General features: G+C 45.2%; 2 protein-coding genes across 2 annotated transcripts; one reads left to right on the top strand and one right to left on the bottom strand.

The window, feature by feature from the left end:
• Nucleotides 1–14356: 14356 nt before the first annotated feature.
• Nucleotides 14357–15510, bottom strand: LOC125535328 (proline-rich protein 4-like). The gene is made up of 2 exons (XM_048698382.1): nucleotides 15274–15510; nucleotides 14357–15159 (listed from the first exon to the last, which is right to left on the bottom strand). The coding sequence occupies exons 1-2, from the start codon at nucleotides 15500–15502 to the stop codon at nucleotides 14666–14668; spliced, it is 723 nt and encodes a 240-aa protein (XP_048554339.1). The 5' UTR covers nucleotides 15503–15510; the 3' UTR covers nucleotides 14357–14665.
• A 3713-nt stretch (nucleotides 15511–19223) lies between these two features.
• LOC125535327 (proline-rich protein 4-like) lies at nucleotides 19224–20318 on the top strand. The gene is made up of 2 exons (XM_048698380.1): nucleotides 19224–19446; nucleotides 19550–20318. The coding sequence occupies exons 1-2, from the start codon at nucleotides 19305–19307 to the stop codon at nucleotides 20038–20040; spliced, it is 633 nt and encodes a 210-aa protein (XP_048554337.1). The 5' UTR covers nucleotides 19224–19304; the 3' UTR covers nucleotides 20041–20318.
• The last annotated feature ends 205 nt before the right edge of the window (nucleotides 20319–20523 follow it).

The raw sequence follows: 20523 nt of genomic DNA, 5'->3' as shown, positions 1-20523 counted from the left end.
ATCCGACAGTCGTGATCATTGATAAGTGAAGTTCATTTGCGTCAAGGAAAATGCGTAGATAGAGCTCTCACCATCCTTTGGCCGGGAGCGGTGAAGGTCTTGTTCATCTCGCATATGTAATACCTGATGGCAGGCTTGTTTGTACTTTGTACCAACAAAATGCTTGAGTCAACCAAGTTCGCATGGAGATACTTTTAGCTTCTTTGCATAGAAATACCTGCATCCAAGGGTTGTACCACAGTGGACATGCAGTCCTGCGTAGCATCAGAATTTAGCATTACAGAAGTGAGAAATACGGGTTTCATCAGAGTTTGTCATTAGATAAGGCTCTTTCTGGCACAGTTGTTTTTACGGAGGCGTCTAACTGAATATTTGAGCCAATCAGTGTGTACAACACAACATCATTAACAAAATTTATAGATACATAACTTCGTCATCACCGATGCAAATCGGGTCGTCGATCCTCGCCCCTTTCATAATGTGTCCATAAAGAGTGAAGTGTAAACGCTAGAGAGACTGTGATCAGCATAGGCCTAGTGAGATCAGTTTCAATAAAAATACTAACAAATAATTAACTTAGCTTGTACGCAATTGATCATGATTGTGGATATTCAGTGGAACTCACATGCATGTTCACATTAATCTAATCTGATATACAACACATCCTCTACGGTACAACCCCCCTAAACACAAGAAAGGCTGCGATTGATACGTACCCTTTGATAATAAAGGGCATGATGGTCCTATTTCAAATAAGCTTGGGCTGCCTATCCGCGTTGTACGTAGAAATACGTACGCCTAACTGGGCATGGGCGATGCGTGCGGGCCAGCCCATTTAATCCTTCTTTTACTGGTAACCTCCAAAAAATTATGCACGCGGCATGATTCGGGAGCAACTAGTTAACGAGCGCTCCTTCGGGAGCCTCGCAACGATCAGCGTCACTTGGCACGTTCTCAGCCATTCGCCATGTGGCGCGTTCTGGACGCTCCCTTTGGATTTTTTTTTTATTTTTCCGCACGCGTTTTCGGCTTTTTAAACGGGTTTTTCGACGTTTTGGTTTTCCCCCGGTCTTTTTTAGCTTTTCGAACAAAAAAATTTGAAAAAAAATTTGCACGAAAAAAACGCGTTTTCTTTTATTTTCCTTTCGCGAAAGTCACGGTTTTTCTTCCGCGAGGGGCACGGTTGTGCTTTAGCGAGAGTCACGGTCGTGCCTTTCGGAAATGAAAAAAAACGTGTTTTCTGTTTTTTTTCTTTCGCGAGAGTCATGGTTTTGCTTCCGCGAGAGGCACGGTTGTGCTTTTGCGAGAGTCACGGCCGTGCCTCTCAGAAAAGGGGAAAACAAAACGCGTTTTTTGTTTTTTTTTCTTTTGTGAGAGTCACGATTTTGCTTCCGCAAGAGGCACGGTTGTACTTTCGCGAAAGTCACGACCGTGCCTCTAGGAAAGGGAAAAATAAAACGCGTTTTCTGTTTTTTTTTCTTTCGTGAGAGTCACAGTTTTGCTTCCGCGAGAGGCACGGTTGTGCTTTCGCGAAAGTCACGGCCTCTAGGAAAGGGAAAAAAATACGCGTTTTCTGGGTTTTTTTTTCTTTCGCGAGAGTCACGATTTTGCTTTCGCGAGAGGCACGGTTGTGCCTTCGCGAGAGTCACGGCCGTGCCTCTCGGAAATGAAAAAAAACGTGTTTTCTGTTATTTTTTTCCTTCCACGAGAGTCACGGTTTTGCTTTCACGAGAGGCATGGTTGTGATTTCGCGAGAGGCACGGGCATGCCTCTTTCAGAAAGGGAAAAAAACCACGCTCCCGGTTCGGTTTTTTCGCCCGGTTTTTTTCGTCTGGTTTTTTTCGTGAAAAGAAAAGTTCGTCAAAACCTATCAACATGGGATCTAGTTTTGAAGATCTCGACGCGAGGAATCCAATGGTGAAAACGGTTCGAGATTTGGACGCACGGTTAAAGAGATAAAATGTTCTTAATAAACGGATCTACGAAAAAAGGGAAAACTCTCAGGTTGCGACAAGTGGCGCGTTGCATGTGCACCACTTGTTGCGACCTGGGGAAGTGGAGTGTTCTTTACAACGAGTACTCCTTAATTAGTGATTTCGGCATGATTCGAACTCGAAACCTCCAATTCTAATAAACAACACAATAACCAAGCGAGACAACTTACTCTGGTCATTTTTTCTTCTTCTTGTATTTTTTTTAGTCTAAACACACGCTTTATTGCTCAAGAATGTTCTGAGGAATACATCTCAGACCTGGAGGATCTAGCAGCCACACATGGCGGCCAATAGGTAGATTAAGCGCGTATCTAGCGAGGCTATGTGCCTCTATATTCGAAGCTCTATTTTCGTAAATAAAAGAACAAGAATGTTTTTCTAATTCCATTAACTTTATCTCTCGAATGATATGAGCGTGTTTTCCTCCGCTGCCTTCAGAGATATTTGATAGCACTTCCTTGCAGTCCGACGCAACAACCACTTGTGTCTCCATGAGATCCGATGCCAACGCCAGAGCTTCTCTGCAAGCTAGAGCTTCAAGAGACGCCGGGTCTGAAACTCCTTCAAAGCAAATAGCTGACGCTCCCATATACGAACCATCAACGGCACGGCAAATGGCACCCACTGAGCCGCGTCTAGCTGATTTGGTTGCAGCCCCGTCCACTTTGATCTTGCAATGGCCTATCGGTGGGGGGATCCAACGCGTATCTGCTCTCACAGCCTGCGCTCTGTTTTGATAAGTAGGCCTGGTTGCTGAGATTTCTGAGATGAAGCGATCAATAAAGCCATGCGTGCTGGAAGGACTTTGAAATATATGTTCGTGTATGGCCTTCCGTCGAGCATGCCAAATGGCCCATAGTGTGATGAGGGCTCTAGTCAGTTCTGTAGCAGACAATTTCTCCATGATGGTAAATATCCATCTACGTGCATCCGGTTCTGTGGCAGCAGTTAAAACCGAAGTGAGTTGCTCCTCCTCCAAAGCCCACACACATTTAGACATGGTGCACTCCACCAATGAGTGGCGCCATGAATCCTCATTGCCGCAAAGAGCACACCGGCTAGATGTGGCCATATTCCGGTGATGAAGCAGATCTGCAGAAGGTATAGACTGTTGCGCCAATCTCCAAAGAAAAATTCTGATTTTTGAAGGGACTTGGATTTTCCATAGTTGACACCATGACTGTTCCTCTCTTTCAGTATGAGATGAGTCACTCTGTCCTTCAAGCCAAGCCTCTCTACGGAGTTTGGTCGTGACTAACATACGGTAAGCAGACCTTACTGAAAATAAGCCCTTGGGGTCATGGCTCCAAGCCCAAAAATCCTCAACTGACCTTGTACATAGAGGTATTGATAATATTGCATCAGCGTCAAACTTGATGAAGATACTTCGGACCAGCTCCCTGTTCCAATCACCAATATTATGCATGATAAGCTCCTCGACCAACTGTGGTGGATTCTGAACCAAACTCATTATGGGCCTCATATTGTGATCACGGGGCAGCCAATTATCACGCCAGATGTGGGTACTTGCACCATTGCCCACTCTTCTGATGAGCCCTTGAGCCAAAATTCCCTTTCCTTCTACAATCGCTCGCCAAACTTGAGATGGTGAGCTACCTAGTTCGGCTTGTAGGAAATCTGTTGGAGGAAAATATTTTGCTTTCAATATTCTTGCACTGAGGGAGGTTGGGTCCTGAAGAATACGCCATGCTTGCCTAGCCAGCAAAGCGAGGTTGAAGAGTTCTATGTCCCGAAACCCTAGTCCTCCCATGTATTTTGGTCTTGTCATAACTTCCCAAGACACCCAGGCAGCCTTTCTTTCCCCCTCCTTGCTTCCCCACCAAAATTTTCTGATAAGGGAATTAATGTGCTGACAAAGGCCTCGAGGGAGTAAAAAAAACATGACATCGAGTAAACTGGAACAGCTTGAGCCACACTTTTAATAAGAACTCCCCCCCCCCCCCCCCCCCCCCCCCCGCAGACAAAAGTTTTTCCATCCATCCTTTTACTTTATTCCATACTCTGTCACGCAGATATTTGAAAGCCCCATTTTTTGAGTTACCAACATCACTAGGCATACCCAAGTATTTCTCATTGAGGGTTTCATTTGGAACTTCCAGCACCTCTTTTATCTCATTTTTCAAGTTTGTAGGACACCCTTGCTGAAAAAAATAGATGACTTTGATAAGTTAATTTTCTGCCCTGACGCCTTGCAGTACTTATCCAAAGCAGAGGATAACTCTCTAACTCCATCACCATGTGCCTTGAAAAACAGCAGGCTGTCATCTGCAAAAAGCAAATGACTTACCGGCGGAGCCGTTTGGGCCACTTGTATACCATTGAGGTGCGATGACTCGTTACTTTTTAGGAGGCACGAAAGGCCCTCCGCTGCAAACAAGAACAGGTAAGGAGATATTGGCTCCCCCTGCCGGATACCTCGGGTAGGTTTGAAGCTCTCAAGTTTGTTTCCATTTAATAACACGGAAAAGTTAACTGAGCTTATCATACCTAACCTATGATCATGGAGATCCACGCCGATGCAAAACCAAGTTTGGTCATTATAGCTTCCAGATATCTCAATTCCACTCTATCATAAGCTTTCATCATGTCCAGTTTAAGTGCTGCAAATCTGTTTTTCTTTGCCTTGTTGTGCTTCATAAAATGCAGGCACTCGTATGCAGAGATTATATTGTCTGTAATGAGACGGCCAGGAACAAAGGCAGATTGATCTTCTGATATGATCTCAGGTAAAATTAGCTTTAAACGGTTGGAAACTACCTTGGAAGCTATTTTATAGAGAACATTGCACAGGCTAATAGGGCGAAACTGAGATACTGAGTTCGGATTGGCTACCTTCGGGATCAACACCAAGACCGTATCGTTGAGCACTTCCGCACTCTCCTGCCCACGCAGAATCCTCAACACAATATTTGTTACCTCGTTTCCAACCAGATCCCAATGCCTTTGAAAGAAATGTGCCGGATACCCGTCTAGTCCCGGCGCCTTGGTTGGGAACATTTGGAAGAGAGCCTATTTTACCTCTTCCGCTGAGTAAGGAGCAAGTAGGAGCTGGTTCATCTCTGGCGTGACTTTGACTGGAACAGAATTGAGCACCTCCTCCATACCAGACGTGCCCTCTGAAGTAAACAGATTCCTGTAGAGAGTGAAGTCTGATTTAAACCCTGAGGTTGTAGAGCTTGTGGAAAACGAACCCTCACCTCCGAATTCCTGAAGTCTGTATCCTGTACTCTCTAATCTCGATCGTTTTTAACCTTGCGGTCACATCCAAACAGGGATTTCGTATTTGGCATCGGGAATGGCCGGGATCGGTGGGTTAGGCAGCACACGTGTTGAAGTGCGGAAAATGCGCACCAACCCAGCTAACGAGTTTTCGTCTCAAGTGAACAGAGATAGCTCTTCTATAGGAAACACACATAAGAAAAGGCATCGTCCACGGGTTTGCTTCAGTCTGATCTGCTGCGGCATGAAGGCATCGTAGGAAGAATACAAGGCGCCGAGTAGCTGCACCAGGGGTAGCGAGGAAGGAAGAAGGTGCCTGGTGCAGCTTCGATGGCTGCAGCGCTGCGGCCGCCTCGCGCGCTCACAGATGTGCTATGGCGAATGGGTGTGCTGCAGTATGGAGAGTTGGAGACCCACCCAGCGACGTGCGTTGCGTACATGATGCAGTCATGCAGAAAAAGTAGGTGGAGGGCAGCGCGGAAGCCCCGGCGGAGAGGTATGCTCGCTCGCCGGTGGCCAAGCCGATGTTGTACGTGGCTGAGCTGACGTCCATGGAGTCCTTCAGGTCCCCAACAACGGTGAGGGACGGCGTGATGTGATGGCCAGTAGGCGCGCGACAACCCCGGCGATGCATGAGCATGAGCCGGCGAGACGGCTGTCAGCTCGCCAGTGTATGAAGCCGTGTACAAACAGTCGGAAGTCGGCGAGCAAAACGATGTTGCCAGCAGTGCACATGTAGGTACGCAATCCTCAGGTGCGTGTGCGAGTATGCGTACACACGTATCTTATTTTGCGCTGCTCGTACATGCATACCCTTGTGTTCAAGTAGCTAGCGTAGGTACGCTGCGTATGATCGACCGGCGCCCCTGTGCCAAAAGAAAAAAAGAAAAAAGAGAGAGAACAGGAAAGAACGACCAACCGACGCGGTATGTACTCACGCTGCCACGCACTAAGACATGCATCCATGCACTCGTTTAAACAAACCCACTCTTAAAGAAGCATCAAGGTTAAAAATGATCAGGATTAGAGAATACAAGGTACAGACTTCAGGGATTCGGAGATGAAGGTTCATTTCCGACAAGCTCTACAATCTCAAGGTTTAAATGAGACTTCACTCTCCTGTAGAAAGAGTTCGCCACTTGTTCCATCTTAGCTGGATCCGACGTTGTCGTGTCATCAGCACGCACCAGTTCTTTTATTTTATTTTTACGGCGTCGCATACTAGCTCATTGTTGGAAGAACTTGGTGTTTCTGTCACCATCCGATAACCAGTCAATACGTGATCTTTGCCGCATCATGATCTCCTCTATATGGTATAGCTCTACTAGATGATCACGTATCTTTATCTCTACATGTGATGGTCCCGTTCTGGAGGGTGTGTTCTGCAAGATATCCAGTTCTTTTTGAGCTTCTTTATCTCACGCCGGACATTGCCGATGTGACGAGCCGACCAGGAGACCAGCGCACCGGATAAATTATGGGAAAAGCTTCTAAACAGACGGCTGATTTGCTTGAGGAAATCAGCCACCTCGCTCAGGCGCCACGCGTCATATGGTCCCACGTGTACGCTCTTCCTGGACCATCGATGTGGAGCATCATCAACCTCACCACCATCCTGGCACCATCGGCGCAAGCAGCAACCATATAACCACGCAGTATGTCCATGTCCACTCCAAGTTTCTGTAACAATAACGTTGTTGCGGAACAGCGACACGGCGACAGCATAGGACGATTGTGTTAGTGCGCGATGCGGACAGAGATGTCGTTGCAATTTTTGCAACAAATATCTTGTTACAGAAAATTAGACGCGGCGAAAGATGTGTTTGAAATTTTTGCAACAAGAGTCTTGTTGCAGAAAATTAAAGAAGAAAAGATTTTGCAAGATGAGACGTGTTAGAGGAAATTAGTGAACGGAAGGTTTTGCAACAAAAGTCTTATTGCAGAAAATTAGAGAAAAGAAGGTTCCGCAACAAAGCTTTTGTTGCAGAAAATTAGAGAAGAGAAGTTTCCGCAATAAAGATCTTGTTGCAGAAAATTAGAAAAGAGAAGGTTTGGCAACAAGAGTATTGTTGCACAAAATTAGAAAGAAGAAACTAATGGCTCGCATCACTCAAGCGAACAGCTCGCGAGCCAGTGGAAATGCCATTTGAAAGTGACTAGAGATCTGGGACAGCATGCAGCCCCGCGAAGCGATTCAATGGATTAATCATACGGCGATCAAGCCGGCTGATCTATATGTCAGATCAGCCGGCTGACGCATAGTGCTGCCCGCACGGGATAAATTATTTAGCTTAGCTGCTAGTCCGGTCGCTGTCGTTGCTACAGGTACCGCGTCCCATCTCGTTCCCAGAGAATCTCTGAAATTATCGTGTCGCTTCCAGAAAACCTCATATCTGAACTGACGTTGTCCCCTCTTGCCGCGTGATTCCGGGGTAAACAATTCCAGACTGATCGGAGCATGATCCGAAGACGCAGCAGTAAGGTGCTGAAGCTTAGCATTAGGAAATTGAATCATCCAATCTACATTTGCTAGAGCCCGCTCTAGCCGTACTCTGCAGTAAGCTCCACCTGATACTTTCTTTTCAAAGGTTCAGTTTCTGCCTACATACCCCAGATCGACCAGGCCACATACATCCACTGTGTCCTGGAATCCTGCTATCTGTGACGGCCGTCGCTGACCCGTTCCCACGTGCTCTGACGCATGCCGGACCTCGTTGAAATCGCCAATACATGTCCAAGGCAACGGGCTTGTGGACACCAAAGACTTTATTGTATTCCAAGTGTTGTACCTTTTGCCAGTTTGAGCCTCTCCATACACACAGGTCAGTCTCCAGTCAGGTGTGTTCACCATGCTCACTTTTGCATCTAGATGGTATTCTGAGTAACCCAAAATTTCAAGCTTTATTTCATTGTTTCAAAACATTCCAAGGCCACCACTACGGCCGTTGCTACTTACAGCATAACCATTCTCAAAACCTAGTGTACCAGCTAGTCCTTCTACCCGTGTTCTTGAGATTTGTGTCTCTACAATACATAACACGGTAGGGGCAAATTGCTTCGCTAGGTCACGAAGCTCGCGAACTGCCGCCGGCTTGCTCGCACCGCGTATTCCTGTGTACCAGCTAGTCCTTCTACCCGTGTTCTTGAGATCAGCTTCAGTCATAGTTGCATCAACGTCATCTTCCCCTAACCCAAAAGCATATGTGTCCTCCTTGCCCTGCGTATTCCTGCGCCCAGCTCCACGACCAGATCGATCTCCTCCTCGTCCTTGACCTCGACCACCAGCAGGTCCCTCGCCAGCTCCACGGAACCACGTGGCTCTAAGATCTTTGAAAAGTTGTAGAGAGCAGAGGGGGGGGGGGGGGGGGGGGTGCACACCATCGCCACACTCCTTGAACATGTGACCCAGATGGCCACACACCGCACACCAATCTGGCAGTTTCTCATATTTCACCCTGTAAATCTCCCTATGAATCTCTCCCTTCCTCTTGACGACAAGCGAAACAGCATTCTTTAGTGGCTTCGTTACATCTATCTTTACACGGACATGAAAAAAACTGCCCTCAAAATCATGTGACTTTGGCTCAGCATATATGAACTCACCAACTGTTGATGATAGTGCCTTGATCTTGTGGAAGAAACCATCAGGTAGATCATGGATTTGCATCCAGATATCTATTTTGTTTAGTTCATACGAAGATGGCTGTGTGTAACCATCATAGTGCTCTATAACCACTGCCTTGCCCTTGGACGTCCATGGACCTTCCTCCATAACCCGTTCCCAGTCTCCAAGACATGAAAACTTCAGCGTATACAGGTTGTCCTCGAGGGGGCGGATCTTTACTTCCTGCGCCAGATCCCAGGCTACCCTCATGTTGCGGTAAAACCAGTACTAACTATAGGGTTTGTCAGTGTGAACCCGAGCAATTGCCATCCACCTCGTTGCTTCTTCCGCCAATTCGGCATCCTCCACAACTACATCTTGCAGATCATCTTCCTTTAGCCCTAGTTCTTCCATCATGGCCTCTAGCTCGGTTGTAGCCGTGCCCGAGCCCGAAGCCTTATTCTCCATCAGATCTCTTGCCCGAGAAGTCAGTATCCGCAGGCGGTAGGTTCCCTAACCAGATACCCCCGGGACCGCTACACCACCCAGAGCCCCGGGCTCCGGCAGCGGCAGATCACCAGCGGGGGAGGCAAGGGAGACAGGTTCTCTACGGGGTGCAGCACGCCGCCGCCGAGAGGATAGAAAACCCTAGCGAGAGGGGATCGCGAAAGTTTTTTCTTCTTCTTGTAAACAACGACTTGGCATGCTTGGGCCGGCCCAACAGGCCCCGGCGGCGGGTTGGGCCATGGCTGCCGCATTTTCTTATCTATTTTTTCTTTTTCTTTCCTTTTTTGTTATTTAATTTTTTTTCCTTTCTTGAGTTTAGTTATTGTTTCGTTGACAATTTTCAGCAACTGTTAGGAACTTATTTTTAGCAATTTTCATAAAATTGTTAAAGTTTTTAAGATTTTCATAAATAATTTGAAATTACAAAATTAATGATAAATTAAAAATGGTTAGAACATAAAAATATGTTCATGTTGATTCATAATTATGGAAATTTCATATTTGAATCAACAGAAGCATTGAATTTAAGAAAACTACATGCTCGCCGATGCAGTCTCTAGTTCGGCACCCTACTCTTAACTTTTTTTTGCACTATGGATAAATGACCTCAACTTTTACAGTAGCCTGACCCGGACATAATAGGCATCCATGCCTGATTCGAACGACTTACGACATTGCCGGCACATTGCAACATGTGTGGCCATTATATAGACCATTATTCACTAAAATAATTCAAAATTATCAAAAACTTGTCCTATGAAAGTACCAGTTGGCATGGTGGCATGAAATGATGATACAAGGTGATGGAAAAAATAGTGCATTTGACGGATGTCGAAAAATGAGGTGTTCACAAATAGACTGGAACACCATGTATCGAACATGGTTTTTTTACATGTGAGAATGACCCCAACTTTTGCCACCAAGGGTGTATGCCCATGGTAGGCATATACCTGTCTGATTTGAATGAATTCAGGCACCGTTTGCGCATTGCAACACGTCCGGTCATTTATAAGCCTTTTTTCACCGTGAGAACTTCAGAAAATACAAAACTTGTCGGAAACGAGAACAACCTGAGATGATGGCATGAATTGGTGATACAAGGTGATAGAAAAAATTGAGGCCATTGACGGATGCAAAATACTAGGTGTTCACAAACGGACCCTTCTGGCCACCAGAACACCCTATGCCTAACATGGTTTTGTTGTACATGTGAGGAATGACCCTAAATTTCGCCACCAAGGGTGTGTGCCCATAGTAGGCATCCATGCCTGGTTTGAATGAATCGGACACCATTTGCAAGTTGCGACATGTTTGGCCATTTATCGGCCTTTTTTCACCGAGAAAATACCTTAAAGTACAAAAATTGGTGAAAACGAAAACAACATAACATGGTTGCATGAATTGGTGATACAAGGTGATGAAAAAAATTGGGGCCATGTGACGGATGTAAAAAACATGGTGTTCACAAACTGACCCTTCAAGCCTACCCGAACATCCTCTGTCTGACATGATTTTTTGTTGGACATGTGAGGAATGACCCAAATTTTGTCACCAAGGGTGTGTGCCCATGCTAGGCATTCATGCCTGGTTTGAATGAATTCAGACATCGTTTGCACGTTGTGGCTGGTCCGACCATTTATAGACCTTTTTTCACTGAGAAAACTCCATAGAATTACTAAACTTGTCAAAAACAGAAAAACAACTTGGCATGATGGCATGAATTGGTGATACAAGGTGATGGAAAAAATTGGGACCATCTGACGGATGTCAAAAACCAGGTGTTCATAAACAGACTCTTGTAGTCTATCCAAACACTCTCTGTCTAACATACTTTTTTGGACATGTGAGGAATGACCCCAACTTTTGCCACCAAGGATGCGTGCCCATGGTAGGCGTCCATGCCTGGTTTGAACGAATTTGAAATCTGTTTGCACGTTGCGACATGTTCGGTCATTTATCGGCCTTTTTCAACAAGAAAACTCCAAGAAATATGAAACTTGACAAAAACCGGAAACAACTTGGTATGGTGGCATGAATTGGTGATACAAGGTGATGAAAAATTGAGGTCATTTGATGAATGTTGAAAAACGAGGCGCTCACAACTCGCTTGCTCGCTCTCTTACTCGCACGAGTTTTTCTTGGTTTTTTTCTATTGGTCTGGTAGGGAAAACCAGCCGGTTTTTTTATGCTGTAAAAAAATCAGGAAATAAGGTAAGTTCGCAAAAAGTCAAAAAAGTTCTCTGAAAAACGAAGAAAAGGTCATAGATTTGGAAAAGTTTCATCGATACTGAAAATTAGTTCATGAAAGTTGAAAAAGTTCATCGGTTTTTTAAAAGGTTCATCAATCTGAGAAAAAAATCACAAATTTGAAAAAAGTTCATCAATTTTCAAAAAGCTCATGAATTTAAAAAAATCATGAGATTTAAAATAAGTTCACAAAATTTGGAACAAAAATGTTCGCAGAGCTTGGAAAATAAAAACAAAAATGAAAAGAAGTGCACGTATTTGTAAATTCACGAATTTGACCAAAACAGAAAAAAAACTAAAACCGGAAAAAAGGAAAATAAATAAAAAAATCAACCAGCGAACAAAAAGTAAGAAAATACAAGTACATTGTAACACGAAACTTAGGCTTCCCAGATGGTTATCTCGAGTCCTTGTGAACCTTGTGGTTGTGTGTTTGAGTCCCACGTACGCATCTGTTTTTTTTTGAACTTTAGCATAAAATAAGTGTAGCAAAGAAAAGTATAAATTGGGCCGGCCTAGGACGGAGGGGAGGCAGCCAGGATGTGCAGACGCGTGTGTACGTCCCGAAAGGAGACCCATACTGAGGTAAAGTATACGTTTCTCTCAAAAGACCAAACTGCCCTTATATGTTTTGTGGAGGGTTGTACCGAAGCGGGACTCATACAACAATACGCTGACTTCATATTTGTAGAATATGAAGGACTGGTGTATGAGGCTAAGACACTGCGTAACTTTACTTCACAAAGTCACTAAAGTCACTGAAGTTACGCCCTCAGTAGCCCAATAAACTTTTCATGATCTCGTTACAAATTATTTCTCTAACCTCTTGGTTGTCGTATGAATAAAGCACTGCTCCTCACTTCATGCCCAAAAATCATCAATCCTTCTGTGCACAACGGAAATTTGAGGATTGCTTTTGCGTCAAAGTGTGTAAAGGCAGTCTGCATCATTTCTTCTTTCCACATCGCTGTTACTAATTCAACGAGCTCAGCTACTTTTTGAGGAGGATTCTGCACCAAAGATATGATAGGCCTCCTGTACTCAAATTGTACAATATAGAGAAAATTAGTCGATGGTCATACTGTCATAGCTAAATCATATCCTGGAATTTATGAAGGAGTTGTACAATATAGACAAAATTAGTTCGATGGTCATACTTGGCACACATGTAATTTCAATGTTAAAGAATTGACACATGGGTAGTAATTTTCTAATGTCTTTCTGAAGGTTATGTACGAAATTTCCATGTGTGTATAAACATTTAATAATCAACTATTACTACCATTAAAACAACCTGCTAAGTAGTTTCCGGTAGCTATTTATAGTTAGAAGCAGATGAAGGAAGAAAAATATGAACCTTTCCGTGAGCACTTTAATATGATTGTTAGCAAGTAAGAAGAACATGAAGAAATAATCCATCCCACCTCTCTTGTCGTTACACTTCCAATGTTTTTTCATGCAGTTGTCAAAATTTTAAACTTCTATAAGAAGATTTTAGACCTCGCATTGACCAAGGCTCTATCTAGTCTGTATCTTGTGTAAGTGCCATCAGATACCTTCTTTTCAAAAGTCCAAAAGTTGCCCTTGAACCCCAAATCTAGCAGCATGCAAATGTCAATCGTGTCCCGAAACGCTTGTATTTGGGCATAACTACGCTGTCGAACTCCCTCATGCTCATCCGGACGTAGAACTTCGTTGAAATCACCCATACACAGCCATGGCAACAAGTTCAAAGTGCTAATGTTTTTTAGGACTGTCCATGTTTGATGCCGCAAGTGTGTTTGTGCCTCGCCATATACACAAGTCAGCCTCCACTTTTCATTTGTTTGTTCCTCAACCACAACATCAAGATGATAAACAGAGTAACCGAGAATCTCTACTTTTGTTGCATTATTCCAAAAAAAGTCCAATACCACCGCTCCGCCCTTGGCTGCTAACAGCATATGGATTATCGAAACCCAAAGTACCAGCTAATGCTTCTACCCTAGATCCCTCTATCTGTGTTTCAACGATGCATAGTAGGGCAGGGGCAAATTTCTTCGCGAACTCACGAAGCTCTCGGGCTGTCGCGGTTTTGCCCGCGCCGCGACAGTTCCAACAGAAGGCACTCATTGGGGTCGGCGGTTCTCCTCGAGAAAGCCCGTCAAAGTATATTTTGCTGCGTTGTTGTTACCACCCTTTACATCAGAAGTAGTCTTCGGCCGTGTTGCCGCCATAGAAATTATACACGTACGGATACTGTGAGCAGACATCTGAATCATTTTCCTGTTATGGTCGCTCGTGTCCATATATGCATATGGTTTGACGCTGCCGTGGCCAAAAGCATCGGTCAGTAAAGTTTGTCGAGACAGTACTTCCGCGACTAGCGGCAGTCGGGATCATCGCCAACAAGATCAAGCCAACAAAAGCCAACACCGCCGTAATTCCATTGACTCAAATGGACTTGATTAAATTACTTGATCCACAACAACTTCGTATACAAAACACACACCGATATTACAAATCTTTAAAAAGCGAAATACACACTTATCCCTAATGGTTAGACGGAGGAACTGAGGAGATGCTAAAACACATGGACCTCAATGACGAGGAACTTGATAATGTTGTTCTTGGGTGACCAACATAAACACATGGAGCTGCAGTCTTTGAACTCACCAACCTACAGGCGAAGACAAACCTGGCTCTACACCACAGAAACTCAATCCAGAGCACACAGTAGAGCAAAGTCAAGCCAAAAGAAGGCAACATCTCGGCAGTAATTCCATTGACTCAAAGTGAACTTGATTAAGTTACTTGATCCACAACAACTTCGTATACAAAACACATACCAAAATTACAAATCTTCCAAAAGCAAAATACACACTGATCCCTGTGTACCTCACAAGTCACAACTGTTATTCTGAACTCTCAACTCTGCAGTGCAGATGCTAAAGCGGGGCAGCGAATGGCAGAACACCAAACAATACACCCACGCATAAAACTGATGATAAATAGCAACGTCGATCACTCACTGACACTGATCATGAACTCGGTGATGAGATTTCAGTGCGGGCTGGACGGTGGTAGATCTGACTCAGTGGTGTCCATGGTATCCACCGCCACCGCCACCGCCGTAGGTGGGCGTGGGAGGGACGGGATGGTAGTCCGGGTGTGGCTGCGGCTTGGGCTCGGGCTTGGGCACGGGGCCGTAGTCCGGGTGGGGCTGGGGCTTGGGCTCCGGCTTCGGCGGCACAGGCTTCTTGTGGTGAAAGTGCTCGATGATGTGCTTCTTGATCGGCCCGCATAGGGTCATGGACGCACACTCCGGCGACGCGGCAGACGGCGTGGCGGTGTTCTCGCCGGCGACGATGCCGTACGTGGTGCCCTCGGACACCGGCACGATCTTGGATGGCTCCTGGCCGGAGCACGGCGCATTGGAGGCGGCGCTGTGGAGCTGAGCGACGCAGTCGGCGCCGTGGAGGTCGGCGGCGAGGGGCACGCTGAAGGCGCCGGTGCCGTCGAGGGCACCCACGGCCTTGCTCTCGTAGTCGCCGTGGACATTCTTGCACTTGATCGCCACCTGGAGACCTGAGGTGCGTTCATGGCAGCAGGAAAACCATGAGCTGATCTCCATCTATAGGTGCGTGGCTGTGTGCATTGACATATATGGTACGAATTGAGCTGCATATAGCTAGCGCTTACCCTTGAAGGCCTCCTCGGCCTTGAGGTTCTTCCTGGTGCAGTCGGCGCACTTGGCCAGGCCTACCACGACGGACGCCGCCTCGGCGTTGGCGACGGCGATCGCCAGCAGGACGGCGAGGACGAGCGCTCTCGGAGCTGCCATGCCTGAACCTCTACCACTCGCTTGCCTGTGTGAAGTGGCTGGTCGATGGATGGATGGATGGATGGATGAATGGAACAGGCGACGCATGGCTTATATAGGCCTCCGCATTGATCGATACAGCTCGATGGATGATCTGGCTGCATGCGTGCTCGAAGCTCCAAGGGTGGTGGTGGACGGCGAAGTGATGCGTGACAACGAGAGGCCGGCTAACTCGCCGAAATTTCAGATGGCGAATTAAAACTCGGTTGATCGATTCTGCACGCATCGATCAACGATCGATTTGATCCACGCACGTCGTTAGTCATTATACTCGGTTGGTCATCGACTTTGCATTGGCTGTTGGCCGATCGTGTCCTTCTCGTTCGTAGGTTCCACGCGGCACATGGACAAGCATGCATGCAGCGTAAGTACGTAAGTACGTACTAGAGCCTAAACAAGTTAGAACCTACATACCTAATTCTCTGTTGATCCCTTTCTACGTGCGGCGCGCCTCCGGAGCATTTATATGTACCAAATCAACAAGACTTAGCTAGCAGCGTGGATTGGCTGGTTAGAAGCTTAATTTGAAAGCAATCTTACAACCAATTAGATGTAGGATTTGAGCACCAGAGCAGCACAGGTGGCATAATAATAACATAAACATTTCTCAAACTTTGAACAGAATAACGCCGGTTGCAGCTGTACATATTTTGTTCTGCAGTTCAGAAGAAAGTTGTATTCCATTTTACTTGAAAGTTGCTCTACGACTACCGGCTCGTCGAATGCGAGATTTCTATTAATTGGTGCCACAATATGTTGATAAGTAGTTTTCATAACTAAATCGAGGTCGGAGCTAATATATGAAAAGTTGGGTGCAATTGATAAATGATTAATGGCAAAACATCTGAAAACTAAGTGATTAGGCGTTCGTTATAACTAGATGATACTCCACAAGTTTTAGCATGAATATTTTGCATTATATTTCAATGTATTTGGTTGTGTAACATGAATATTTAGAGTGATATTATAATAAGTAAAACTGAAAATATATATGGTTTATTGTGTTTGATTATTGTATGGTTGTAAATTCTCATCCATGTTTGCATGTCGAGGTCAGACTTTTCCTATGCATGGTTGCATATTAAAGGTGGGTCTTTTGATCGATGACTTACTTACAGTTGAGAGAAATAGGTTAGTGGGGCTAGCTATTTAGATTCTCCGGGATTATCTCAAGGTTTTTCATGCGAAATTGCGTTCTTTTGTCGTACTGATTTTAATCTGTTCAAAAGAACCGGCCCGTAAAAGATATAGAAAAAGTTACGTTTGTGATTGGTGATGCCACCATAGAAGAACATCCTTTTCGGATTCAAAAGCTTTGCTATACCCTTTTTTGTAGCAACCAACAACACATAGGTCGGCAAGGGTGCCCTTGTTCCGGGACGGTTAATTACTGACAATGTTTTGATTGCCTAAGAAAGTTTGCATCCAATAAAAAATAAGAGAGTTGGGACAAATGGATGGTACATTGGATTAAATATCTAAGAATACTCTTGAAGCATCGACGCACAACGGTATGTGGGATTTAGTTTGGAACATGCAGTGTCCAGCCAAGGTAATCTTTTTCTTGTGGAGGGCAATTCAAAGGGGCGACATCCTGTCGTGCAAATCATGTTGATAAACATATAAAGGTGTCTCCTCATCGCCCCGTTTGCAAATTATGGGCTGAGGACGTTAAACATCTTCTATTTGATTGATCTTTGGCTAGTGAAGTGTGGAATCCCCTGGGACTTGGTGATATAATTCATAAATCTTGTGTCGCTGGCTTGTCTTGGGAGGAGGCATTGGAATATTTATTGAACTTCCCTGATCAAGAAGCGATGATTTTAGGACAGCCATCCCAATTAGCTATTGCGTCTTGGTATGTCTAGTGGGAGCAGAGGAAACTCTTGCATGGCCAGTCGATACAGACACCAAGTCAAATTCATCTTGTAATGAGAGCATTCAAAGCAAACTTCACATTAGCAAGCTACACCAAACCCATTATGAAGCATGGGAGATGGACCAAGCCGATCCATGGTTATTTAAAGCTCAATGTGGATGCCTCGTTTGACCTTGATATTCTCTAGGCATTTGTAGGAGTTGTCCTTTGATATTGTATGGGAGAATTCATTGTTGCTTCAAGATATGGGATGAATCTTCCACGCACAGTTGGGTGCAACAAGATTGAAGTGAACTCAGATAATTTGGAGGTGATTACGACAATATAGGAAGGGGGTTCATCGTCAGGTCTCACGAGTGCTTTATTTGACGATTATTACTATATGTCTCTTGATTTTACTCATGTAATTCATAATCACTATCCTAGAGAGGCTAAAGCAATTGCACATGAATTAGCTAGATTAGCTAGATCTTCTACACATGGTACTTGGATGGATAAAGCCCTTTGGGAGCTATTCCAAATTCTTGTCAACGATGTAATGTTTCTCGTTGTTGAATAAAAGGGGATTGCAAGTGTAAAAATAAGAAGATCCATGCCACCATGATACTTGGAAAAGGGATGTTGTATATGTGTAGATCTTTTCCGCTGGGACACAACAAGCTCAGGTAGTAATGGTTCACGTGGAGTATATGAACATCGCATAACCATTGGATGCATGGCAAAATGGGATACGCCCCAAAAAAATTACCATCTCATTCGGGATACACCGTTGTCCTTGGAGTTGCCGACCCCGGTGGAGCTTTCACTGAAATGAGATGAAGCTTTATTATGTCCACTCATATATGAATTCTCTTATTGCTTCCACCAATTTGAGAAACATCAAGTTTTTATGACGTCTGTTCCTGGTGTTTATTACATACTCTTAAACTAAAAGGTCGTGTTAGTTTGTACAATGTCATGAGTCACATGTTTTTGTCGTACTCCATCAGTTTCAGAATATAAGGTGCATTAGTTGTTAAAAAAGTCAAACATTTTGATCAGGTTTAGAGAAAAATATATCAATATCTACAATAGTAAAAAATAAAATAAGAAAATATGTTTAATGCTGATTCTAATAATAATAATAATTTTTTATTGTAGGCATTCATATATTTTTTCTATAAACTTGGTCAAAGTTAGAGAAGTTTGACTTTAAAAAAAGTAACATGCCTTATATCTCGAAACCAAGGAAGTATCTATTTGATCAAATAAAGATGGAAGTCAGCAGTGTAATATATTTTGATGCGTCAACCTGCAATCTGTAGTAAGTACTACTCTCTCCTTTTCTTTTTATTTTGCATGTCAGTTTGGTCTTAAGTCAAACTTTCTAAATTTGACCAGGTTCTTAGAATGAAAGAAATTTATCAACGTTTACAAATACGAAATCAATGTGACATCCATCATAAAATATACTTTCCATATTATTTGGTATTATAGATATTGATAGTTTCAACATGAGTTTGATGAAATTTTACAAAGTTTGACTTCAAGACAGAACCAATATGTAAAATAAAAAAGAAATGAAGCAAAATTGATGTTTGAACTGGAAGTCGCTACGTAGTGCAGTGAGTTTCTGAATAATTCAAGCTTCCGCGCCAAAGATGTTTGCCAGCTAGGATGCCATTCGTGGCCTGTTTGTTTATTTTAAATAAAAATTCGATCACCAAGCCACCAACCGAACAATGGCGTGGATTAATTCGCCATCGGAAACATCGGCGCGCCGAAAGCGAGTTAGCTCATCTCTCCTTGTCTCGCTTCACTGCGTTTCTTCTTCTGCGCTTGCAGACAGATCGGCCGGTTGAGCATTCGAGCTGTGCCCATCAACGCGGCGGCCTATATAAGCCATGCGTCGCCTGTTACATCCATCCATACATCCATCGAGGAGCCACTTCACACAGGCAAGCAAGGGTAGTGAGACTCAGAGGTTCAGGCATGGCAGCTCCAAGAGCACTCGCTCTCTGCGTCCTGCTGGCGGTCGCTGTCACCAACGCCGAGGCCGCTTCCGTGGTCGTCGGCCTGGCCAAGTGCGCCGACTGCACCAGGAAGAACATCAAGGCCGAGGAAGCCTTCAAGGGTAAGCGCTCATGTGCTACTCCCCTGTGTCTGCGACTCTGCGTGGCAATGCATGATGGGTTGACGCTGATCACCACCATTGTTCTCCCATGAACGTACCTCAGGTCTTCAGGTGGCGATCAAGTGCAAGAACGTCCACGGCGACTACGAGAGCAAGGCGGTGGGCGGCCTCGACGGCACCGGCGCCTTCAGCGTGCCCCTGGCTGCCAACCTCCACGGCGCCGACTGCGTCGCTCAGCTCCACAGCGCCGCCTCCAACGCGCCCTGCCCCGGCCAGGAGCCGTCCAAGATCGTGCCGGTGTCCGAGGGCACCACGTACGGCATCGTCGCCGGCGAGAACACCGCCACGCCGTCTGCCGCGTCGCCGGAGTGTGCGTCCATGACCCTATGCGGGCCGATCAAGAAGCACATCATCGAGCACTTCCACCACAAGAAGCCTGTGCCGCCGAAGCCGGAGCCCAAGCCCCAGCCCCACCCGGACTACGGCCCCGTGCCCAAGCCCGAGCCCAAGCCGCAGCCCCACCCGGACTACCACCCCGTCCCTCCCACGCCCACCTACGGGGGCGGCGGTGGTGGATACCACGGACACCACTGAGTCCGATCTACCACCCTCCTGCCCAGCGATGAAATCTCATCACCGGGTTCATGGGCATGAACTCATGAACTCATGATCGACGTTGCTATTTATGATCGGTTTGCATGTGTGGGTATCGTTAGGTCTTCTGCCATTCGCTGCAGAGTTGAGAGTTCAGAATAACAGCGGTATGTGTGTCACTGTGTCAGCCGAGTGTGAAGGTGTGTTGCTTTATCAAGATTTTGTAATTTCGGTGCGTTTACCGAAGTTATTATGAATCAAGTAATTTATTTAAACAAGTCGATTTTGTCAACCCAAGTACACTGCAGCTGTTCGAGACGATTGACATGATAGGGACAATGTGATTTTGCCATTATTTCCACTCAATTTTCTGATCCGTGAACTGAAACTCATGAGAAATTGAATCAAGTGTGCAATTGGATTTTGTCATAGAGAACTGACGACATTCACGTCATCGACAAATGGCAGCTACGAAAGCATGCA

This window comes from Triticum urartu, chromosome 2 (assembly GCF_003073215.2).
Source record: "Triticum urartu cultivar G1812 chromosome 2, Tu2.1, whole genome shotgun sequence".
Lineage (NCBI taxonomy): Eukaryota > Viridiplantae > Streptophyta > Magnoliopsida > Poales > Poaceae > Triticum > Triticum urartu.
The sequence above is the reverse complement of the archived record's forward strand: the minus strand, read 5'-3'. Positions and strand labels throughout refer to the sequence as shown.

Coding starts and splice junctions, on each gene's coding strand:
- LOC125535328 (XM_048698382.1), bottom strand. CDS start 15,502: ATGCGTCGCCTGTTCCATTCATCCATCCATCCATCCATCCATCGACCA. Junction 15,160..15,273: donor GGCCGAGGAGGCCTTCAAGG/GTAAGCGCTAGC, acceptor AACGCACCTCAG/GTCTCCAGGTGGCGATCAAG.
- LOC125535327 (XM_048698380.1), top strand. CDS start 19,305: ATGGCAGCTCCAAGAGCACTCGCTCTCTGCGTCCTGCTGGCGGTCGCT. Junction 19,447..19,549: donor GGCCGAGGAAGCCTTCAAGG/GTAAGCGCTCAT, acceptor AACGTACCTCAG/GTCTTCAGGTGGCGATCAAG.